This window comes from Mixophyes fleayi, chromosome 12 (assembly GCF_038048845.1).
Source record: "Mixophyes fleayi isolate aMixFle1 chromosome 12, aMixFle1.hap1, whole genome shotgun sequence".
In the NCBI taxonomy this organism is placed as follows: Eukaryota; Metazoa; Chordata; class Amphibia; order Anura; family Limnodynastidae; genus Mixophyes; species Mixophyes fleayi.
The window spans coordinates 5008490-5018927 of NC_134413.1; the positions used below are offsets into that span (position 1 = coordinate 5008490).

The 10438-nt window shown below is 40.0% G+C and overlaps 1 protein-coding gene across 3 annotated transcripts in view; it reads left to right on the forward strand.

Moving 5' to 3' along the window:
* Positions 1–8152, forward strand: part of BCL11B (BCL11 transcription factor B) — a 77384-nt gene extending 69232 nt beyond the window's left edge. The window contains exons 3-4 of one of the 3 annotated variants that reach the window (XM_075192621.1): positions 1634–3496; positions 4867–8152. In XM_075192621.1, the coding sequence (XP_075048722.1) occupies positions 1634–3496; positions 4867–4901 (1898 nt within the window). In that variant the 3' untranslated portion in view covers positions 4902–8152. Of the gene's footprint in view, positions 1–1633 lie in introns of all 3 variants that reach the window. The other 2 variants (XM_075192620.1, XM_075192619.1) reach the window with 2 other exon arrangements.
* The last annotated feature ends 2286 nt before the right edge of the window (positions 8153–10438 follow it).

Here is a 10438-nt window from a genome sequence, read left to right on the forward strand (position 1 = left end):
GTAGCAGGTTAGTGTGTGATTGGATGGTGATGTCACATAGTGAGCGCAGTCACACAGTCTATGTAGCAGGTTAGTGTGTGATTGGATGGTGATGTCACAGCGCAGTCACACAGTCTATGTAGCAGGTTAGTGTGTGATTGGATAATGATGTCACAGCGCAGTCACACAGTCTATGTAGCAGGTTAGTGTGTGATTGGATGGTGATGTCACAGCGCAGTCACACAGTCTATGTAGCAGGTACAAAGAGGAACATTTGTAAAAAGTGGTGCACAGGTATAAATTAGTGCTGTAACCCATGAAGTCAGCTTTCATTTTCTAATTTTGCACATACATCTGTACTCTCTCTCATAAATAACCCCCACAATGTCCTATAACCCACCCCCAGCATTTCCTCTTAGTGTCTTCCCTTCACACCCTCATGTCATTATTCCTCAAGTTTATTTTGCTCAGGAGGAAGGGCAGGATTTCAAAAATGGGGATTCCCTCTGCACCAAAATAGTCATATTCTTCGTATGTAAATTCTGCATACGTTACATATAATAAACCTAATGTACTTGGAAAGCCCTACATATTACATTGCTTTGCAAGAAGGAACCAGTGCAAGTGTTTGGAAGTGCTAGAAATGACAGTTTCTCATCCATTCATATATTAATCAAAAGAACTTATCCATAGTGGGCTTCTCGGGAAGCTGCATCCCCCCTTCTGCTCTCCCTACCCCGGGGTTGCCTACGGTGCTGGCCCAACACCTCTTTATTCCACGATCTTCCTCCTCTGCACAATGACACTATTTACCATCCCTTAAGTCTTTGCTCAAACAACTACAAACCCTTTTTTTTTTTTTTTTGACATTGATTCCTTGTTTTCTTTGAATAATTAGCTTTTTCACCCTGTACAGTATCTCGATCATTTGTAACTGTATTATTTGTGGGTAGAAACTGAGCTTCCTCATGTCATAAACCTTTCTGAGCACAGAATTATTGTACTTCTAAATGATCTAAAATAAATCTAGTGATAAGTGAAGACATTTATTTACAGATAAGCCTTAATGTCATTCTCAACAGTGCTACAATGTTACAGCTGTGCGATTGCAGTATATTTAAAAAAAAAAATCAATGTAAATGTGTTAAGGTGAAGTATATTGAAGCACTTATTGATCAGGTATTGTTTTTCTACACACATATTCATTCTGCAGAGCTGATAAGAGCGTAATGCAAGTATATTAGCAAACGGTCATTACTGTGTTCTGCACTGTAGCGTTGCAGATTGCAGCCAACGTGATAAACAGTTGCAGGATTTGTTGCAGCTTTGTTCTCGGTGCAAAAAGCAGAAATAAAAGCGGATCAGTCGCCTACACACAGTGAATACATTCCGTTGTAGGCGTACTGTCAATTTGCTAGGAACCCGCATTACAGATGCCCTGCCTTATTAATATTCATGAGGTGTGAATAATATTCATTGGGTGTGAGTCATTGGTTCCTGGCACATTGAGGGGTTACATTCTCATGATAAAAAATGGTGGCTTGACTAGTGATGCCACAGATACCTATATGTTTGTTTTGAAATATGAGATTGACAATTAAAAGCCCGCTAGGGTTTTAATACAGTATTTTAACGTACTTCTCCTCTCTTCTAGGTAAAGATGAGCCTTCAAGCTATATTTGCACAACATGTAAGCAGCCTTTCAACAGCGCCTGGTTTCTGCTTCAGCACGCTCAAAACACACACGGATTTCGCATCTACCTGGAGACTAGCCCGACAAACAGTTCCCTCACTCCCCGAATTACTATCCCCCCACCTCTGGGACCGGAGACTGTAGCACCATCCCCCCTGATGAACTTCCTCGGAGACAGCAATCCCTTTAATCTTTTACGAATGACCGGACCCCTTCTACGTGACCATCCAGGCTTCGCCGATGCTCGGCTCCCAAACACTCCTCCGCTCTTCAGCCCGCCCCCTCGCCATCATCTGGACCCGCACCGCCTTAGTGCCGAAGAAATGGGGTTAGTTGCCCAGCATCCCAGTGCCTTTGACAGAGTTATGCGTTTAAATCCAATGGCAATTGAATCTCCAGCAATGGATTTTTCCCGAAGGCTACGAGAACTGGCAGGAAACAATTCAACTCCTCCTCCGGTATCTCCAAACCGTGGCAATCCTATGCATCGCCTACTAAATCCCTTCCAGCCAAGCCCGAAATCCCCTTTTATGAGTACCCCTCCATTGCCACCCATGCCCCCAGCCAGTACAACGCCGCCACAGACCCAGCTCAAAAGTAAATCCTGCGAGTTCTGCGGGAAGACATTCAAATTCCAGAGTAATCTTATAGTTCACCGTCGCAGTCACACGGGGGAAAAACCGTACAAATGTCAACTGTGTGACCACGCATGTTCGCAGGCAAGCAAGTTAAAACGCCACATGAAAACGCATATGCACAAAGCTGGTTCAATAACCGGCAGATCTGATGATGGACTATCAGCTACCAGCTCACCAGAACCAGGCACTAGTGAGCTGACAGGAGAAGGAGGGAAATCCAACGAGACAGATTTTAGAAATGAAAGTGACCGTTCATTAGGCCATGACAATGAAGAAGAAGAGGAGGAGGAAGAAGAGGAGGAGGAGGAACTGGAGAATGAAAGTAGACCAGAGTCAAGTTTCAGTATGGACTCAGAAATAAGTCGTAATCGTGAGAACGGCACTAAGCCACTCCATGACGAGAAGTCCCTCATTCTTGGCAAAGTGATGGAGAATGTAAACATTGGAAATATGCACGCATACAATGACATGCTCAATGACAAACAGAAGAGAAGTCATTTCATGAAACGGTCTTCTGATCCACGAGACTTGTGTCGGAGGATTCCGGGTGATGAAGATGGGGTTGAAAGAGAAATCATCCGAAACGAAGAGGGGACGGTCAACGGAAGAAATTTTGGCTCAGGTGACCCCTTCCCAGGCCTGTTCCCTCGAAAACCTATGCCCATCTCTGGCTCTGGTCACAATAACTCAACAAAAAGGATAAAAATTGAGAAGGACTTAGACTTACCACCAGCAACGATAATCCCTTCAGAAAACGTTTACTCGCAGTGGCTGGTGGGATATGCAGCATCACGGCACTTCATGAAGGATCCGTTTCTAGGATTCACAGACTCTCGACAATCCCCTTTCGCAACGTCTTCTGAGCACTCTTCAGAAAACGGAAGCCTGCGGTTTTCCACTCCACCAGGTGACATGCTGGACGGGGGTCTCTCAGGGCGGAGTGGGACAGCGAGCGGGGGCAGTACACCTCACATCGGCGGACCGGGCCCTGGCCGACCCAGCTCCAAGGAAGGGAGGAGGAGCGATACGTGCGAGTTCTGTGGCAAAGTATTTAAGAACTGCAGCAACCTCACGGTCCACCGTCGGAGCCACACTGGGGAACGGCCTTACAAATGTGAACTCTGCAACTATGCATGTGCACAGAGCAGCAAGCTGACGCGCCACATGAAAACGCATGGCCAGATAGGTAAGGAGGTGTACCGCTGTGACATTTGCCAGATGCCCTTCAGTGTTTACAGCACCCTGGAAAAACACATGAAAAAGTGGCACGGAGAACACTTGCTGACAAATGACGTGAAAATTGAGCAGGCAGAAAGAAGCTAAGGCCCCTATATGGGTTAAATCAATTTAATTTGTACAGATTTAACTATTGCCAACTGAGAAAAGCTGACCTTACCTGCCTTCTTAAGCATAACTTAGCGTAAACATGTTACGTGTCGCAAAGTGGCACTTAAAAAAATATAACCTGTGTCTGCGGTTCTTTTAAACCTGAGGGTTGAATAAGGCAGTCAAAATTGTGGAAGCCTTTTAACTGTGCAATAATTTCTGTATTTATTTGGGTTTTATTTGTCATTTTGGCATGTGCAGGTACTTTTTTTATAATTTTTTTTTTTTTTCTTTACATTTTTATTTTGCTATATATTTTTTTTTTTTGTTGTTGGCGCATCCTTGTTTAAAAAAAACCCCTCTTGTGCTGCAGGGACCAGCAAATTACCCTACCCATCCCAGTAGTAGCCCCCTTTTCATCCTAGTAGTGGAGAATTGTATCTTAAATTATCATTTTTGGGCTGCTACTTTTCTGGAATTTAAGCTAAAAACCTATGTAATTTCTTGCAAAGAAGCCATCAGCTATTTGTTTTCAGTTGTTATTAGTGGTTTCCTATTTATCTTGCCATTTCTAAAAGATGGGGTCAGAGATATTTATACAGCGGATTACAATCTTTAAAGAAAAAAAAATCTTAGCACTTAATTTTATTGTATGGTAGGATCTCACACGCAACAGTTAAAATGCAAGCTACAATTTGAGGACCTTTATACTTGAGAACCTTGAGTCGTGTACACATCAAATTAAGGAAAGTGTAACGTTAAACAAATTTTGTTTTTATTAATTCTTAATTACATCCTTAATTTTCTTTGTACAGCGAGAGGGATGACGTTAAGTAGTGTCCCAGCTTGGATGCAATCTGCTATATGTAGTAACCTTTACTTAATACTTTTTGCTGCTTAAGTGTCCTGCGAACACCTCACCCGCTCGAAGAGCGCCGCGTCGCAGGTCACCCCAGCAAGCAAGCAAGCGGCTAAAAAGGAAGCACTGTTAACCCTTTAAACGCTGAACCCGCCTGCAACTTTTTTGCAGTTTCACTCAGCGCTGAAAGGCTGAAGGGTCATCGATACATAAACGTTATGTCATTGTCATTGGTTGCCGATATATATTGTGGACTATGAATTGAAAAATGTTATTTATTTCTAAATAATGAACGTTCCAATAATGACGCCTGCTTTTAAAGATCCCTTTTCCATTTTTGTTTTCTTTTCTTTTTTCTTTGCGTGCACCAGGAGGACAGCAGAGATCAAAAGGTTACCCATTTTAATTTTGTTGACCGCACTTTAAAAACTTGAGTTTCTGTTTATCCATGGCTTCTGAACAAGAAATTACAGCCTATTCTCCTACAAGCAGCCCGGCGACGGGTTGAAAGTCTATAAGGGAACACCTGAGATTAAGTGCCAGCGTTGCTAAGCCTGGCATTCACAATGCTGGCACTATAAAAAGATATATATATATAATTTATTGGACGGTTTGTCTACTGCCATTCGATTTTTTTGTGAGTGCCTTGAAAACTGATCTTCCTATGTGAGTCTCTTGAGACAAAATGCAAAACATTTTTGTGAAACAAAAAAAAAAAGGACTTTTAAAAAAAAATAGTAATACAAGAAAAGTACATTTCTTTAAAAACAAACAAAGCCACATTTACTTATTAAAAAAAAAAAAAAAAAATTCTGGTTGACGATAGTGGACACAAAAACCGCCATAAGACCCAATCTAACGAAGATGTTTACTCAGCACAAGTTTGAACCTTCTCTAGCTGATTTATTGTCAGCTTTTGTCTTTTCAGGACAGCGCTGCTTAGAAAACGGAATGAAAATTATTTACTGCTGAATTGAAAATGAAATGACACAACTTACCAGTTATCGTTGAATGGGGGAAAAAAAAACAAATCAGGAACAACGGCTATTTTTTTTTTTTTTTTAAACGTTAAATTTAGTGCACTCTGTCTTAAAATACGTTTACAGTATTCAATACGTACAAGGGTAAAAAAAAAAAAATTAAGAAAATAAATAACTGTGTGTATGTGTGTTTGGACGATCATTTCTTTTCAAAGTTTGCTTAATAGGTTATAAAATGCCATAATGGACATGTGTATATTGTTTATTTTATTTTATTTTATTTTTTTTTCTTATTGGTGATGGGGTTTTAGTATATATTATATATATTAAAATTTCTTGATTACTGTAAAAGTGGACCAGTATTTGTAATAATGGGGAATGCCTGGGCATTTTACAAAACCAGAAAAAAAAAATAATTTCCTTGAAAAAAAAATGTTGCAGTAAAAACAAAAAAAAACTTAAATGGTGGGTCTATAACATTGTTCTTGTCACTGTAATTGTAAAGTCTGAGTTTTAGTACTTATTTTCCTGCCTTGGGTGTTAATTTTTTTATTTCAAAACTGTATAGAAACTTGTATTTGGGGGTTTAAAAAGGTGATTGCTACACCATGTAGAAAAAAAAAGTAAGTAGAAAAAGTGCTTAATATTGTTATTGCTTTGCAGAAAAAAATATGACGTTTCCGAACTGTGCTTAATTTTCTTCCCCTCTCCCTCCCGCCCCTTCCCCCCTTCTTCTGGAATGGATATTGATATTGATTGGTTCACATGATGTAGGCACTTGCTGTATTTTTACCGGAGCTTGTAATTTTTTAACTGTACGCTTGTCCTTTTAAAAGGATTAAATGTACCTTTTTGTTAGTGAATTTGAAAAAAAAAATAAAAATGAAAATAAACAGGCTGCCATAATATATTTTTTTAATTTGGCAGGATAAAATATTGAAAAAAAAAAAAGGGAAAAAAATGAAATAAATAAATCATTTGTAATTTAAGTCCTTATTGTACAGAAAATTTTAAAAGTGGAAGTTGTTTGTCAGCTTCCAGGTAATTGAAACAAAGCGGCTTAAATATTTTGTTCACCGGTAATATAAGTTGTACATTTTTTTTTTCTTCCATGATCAGCCTACAAAATAAGTACTGTTCCTACAGGGATGTAACAACCCATGTGGTGCCTGGACCTTGTATCAAGGCCTCAGTAGGTATTGACTGATTGGTACGTAATTCCCATGTAAAATAAAATCATTTTTTTTGTATTAAAAAAAAAACAAATGACAGGAACATTCCACATACCTGTAAAATTTCCATGAAACCCTCTTATAGAGAGTTATTCTCAAACCTTCCATCCCTACCTTTCCCTCTATGTTGTACTTAAATAACACAGACTGGCTCACTGATAATGCAGAAGCGACTGTATTAATTTATGGTCCAGGCACAGCCATCCCCTGTCAGAACAGGACCTAATATGAACCCCGGTCTTGCCAGCCATTAGCGTCTGCTTTGCTCGTCACTCCTTTTTGTACATTCCATGAAACTCCTGAATGTTGGATGGGCTGAGATGAAATTCTGCTCCTTTACCATAATACCCCAATTCTGGGAACACTAAATCCACAGCCTGTTGCTGTTTAAACTCCGCAACGCCCTGTTCGCTACGCCAATTGAAGAAAAAATTCACCCAACACAAACTTTGGTTCTCTAGCAAGCAGAGCCTGATTATGACCCCATAGTGTCCTCTACATCATCTTTATCCCAAAAAAAATCCACGTCAAAACTGGTTTAACTTGAGTAATCCTGGACCCTTAATGCCCTCTAGACCTTAGGTTCCCTAATGGATGCGCTGGCTCTACTAGGAAGTCAAAAGATTAAATTGTACAATTAACATTCTATATAATGTGCAAACTTCACCAGCAAATGCAAATCCTCTTCGTGGCCAACGTGTTGTGCTTTGCACCGCACACCTGGATAACCTTTAAAGTGTCAAATTAAAGCGACAAGCACAACTGGGATGTTTTGGGATAATGATTAAAAAAAATATCCCCAATTTTTCACACCCCCCCCCCCCCTTTCCCGAAACCAAAACACAAGCACAATCTGCAAGCTCCCGTGTCGTAGCTGCCCTCCTTCCACCTGACTTTCCTTTTTCAGCGGTCAACAGCATTTCATCCCAGCCCACGGTACAAGACAGTCCGCCATTTCGTGTATTGCAGGCAGCCACATCATTATGGTGCTCTTTGTATTTTCAGAACTGCAAAGCAAAATTAAATGTCAATTAAGTTGTTTGCATTTGTACGGCAAGGCAAAATATTTTTATTACCTTTTTATATTATTGTATGAGCTTTTGTTGTTTTGGAGGTTTTTGTCTTTTACTACAAGTTTGAAACTATTTATTATCGCTTGGTATTTGCGCTCTGTTTGAAAAACGAGCACTATTTTTTTTTTTATTTTTTTTTTTATTATGGATAAAATGTTGGGAGGGCTAGAGGTCTTTTCAACATGGCTAGGTGAGATATTTATTGTTTCTTTAATCTATCTGTACAAGAATATGGTTCTTTCTTTACCGTACTGTCTCATTTGTTGAGTTCAGCATGTGTCTGCCATTTCATTTGTACGCTCGTTTTAAACAAAGCTTGTTCCAGTTTTCAAGTTATAAAAAAAAGAAAAATAAATTGGACATTAAACTTGACGATCTGACGGCTCTTCCTGTTTTGTTTTGTCACTGCCGTGGGATTTGACAACGTTTGCCTCTCTTTATTGGTTTAGTCATCAATAAAAAAAAAAATATTCAGCACTGTCTTGTGAAAAAGAGGAATACCTAAAAACGCTGCTGCTTGACTACTGAAATGAATTGTCATACACAAAGCAAGCCAAGGATTACCTTTGTGAAAAAGAAAAGGAAAAAAGTTAATTTTTAACTGCTAATTTGTGTACGATTTGACGAAAGTGTTTCTACTTTTTATGCTGTTTCTGGTCAGTTCACAACATTAAGCTGCAAACAGTTTCAAATGGGAGAACAACACATAGAGTGTCACATACATAGAGTGTCACACACATAGAGTGTCACATACATAGAGTGTCACATACATAGAGTGTAGGGGGTATATTTACTAAACTGCGGGTCTCAAAAATTGGAGACCATCATCTATTTATTTATATAGCGCCACTAATTCTGCAGTGTTAAATCCCTTAACACACACACAGACCGACAGAGACTAAGGTCAATTTAATAGCAGCCAATTAACCTACCAGTATATTGTTGGAGTGTGGGAGGAAACCGGAGCACCTGGAGGAAACCCACGCAAACACGGGGAGAACATACAAACTCCACACAGATAAGGTCATGGTCAGGAATCAAACTCAAGACCCCAGTGGTGTGAGGCAGAAGTGCTAACCACTGAGCCACCGTGCTGCTCAATGTTGCCTATAGCAACTCATCAGATTTTAGCTTTCATTTATTTAGTAAATTCTACAAAATGACAGCTGGTTGCTATAGACAACATCTCCACTTTTTCAAACCCGCAGTTTAGTAAATATACCCTTAGGTCTCTTTCCCAGAACATCACTGTAGCACTGTCTTATAATAAACTATGGTCTGCTAAAAATTGCATTATAATGTGGTTTACACTCTATGGGGCGATTCAATCCATTGCGAGGTTCGTAGCGCCTATTTCCCGGTATTATGGTACCTAAAACGTTGCTGATGTCTTAGGTGCCGAACAACCCGCAGAGTCTCCAGCGTGGTGAGATTTCACCCAGAATTGAATCGCCCCCCCCATCTTTCATATCTGCATAAGGAGGAGATTAACGGAGTATCTGAAGAATTTAGGTTGAAGTAAAGATTATTGTCTTGTTTTATAAAGCACAAAACATTTTAAATGCAATACAGAGGAGAGATGCTTGTTTGTGTATGGTGAAATTGTATCACAAATATAAAAAAAAGACTACCACAATCTGAACATTCCACACACATAATATTTCAGTCGTTGATGGCTATCATTGGCATTGCAAATCTGAGTCCTAACAGGCCACTAACACAAAAAAAAAAAAAGAAATCCGAATTTAATTTGTCTCATTAACTGAGAGGAGAATGAATGAATGGTCTGATGATTTGACCCATACAAGGCAATCCAGACAGTCTCAAGCACAACTCCATTGTCTCAGTAATTGATTGTTCCTCTTTGTCTCTTTGATCCGCTTTCGTCCTCCCCACCAAAGGAATAATAGAGCTGCCGAGAGACAGAGCCACATTTTGCCGGGTGCTCGGGTTCTTAGTGACCGGTGCCAGAGTATAAGCAAAGTAATTATCAGAGTGTCCCCCCTTCTACATGTGGAAGCTTATGGGAGGATGTTTGTGACATTGTGAAATGTTTGAAATATGAAATGTTATTTGGAGAGAGACTCTTCCTTGATTGCACACAGCTGGTAAGCCAGAGGCAGCGGCATAGATACCAGGATGTAAAATCAGCCCCACTAATCCCACCACACTTCTCCCTCATTGCAAATGCACCCCTCTTTCATACTTACACCCTCTTTTTTGCATATAGAGGGTGCAGATTCACAGTCCCCTACCCATATTACAGACCCCTCTGTTGCACAAAGATCCCCCCATATTGCACAGATACAATGTACCCACATCCCAGCCCATATAGAGCTACTTTCTGTCATTGCAGAGGTACTCATAGCACTAGGAACATCTCTATGATCAGGTAGGAGAGAGGGTACTGATGATTGACAGCCAAGCACCCCCTGAAACACGTAAGCAGTAGGGTTACAGCCCAAGTCTCCTGGTTCGGTCACAAATTCAACTGCTGCAACGGCAGATGGGGGAGAGCGCTCGTGAAATGATGCAAACACCAAATACTTTTAGGCTTTTCTTATTTTACAAAAGGATGAAGATGGACTATATTGGAAGGAAATGTGTTTTTATTAATAGCTATTGATGCCGATAGCCACAAAAATGTCATTATATCAA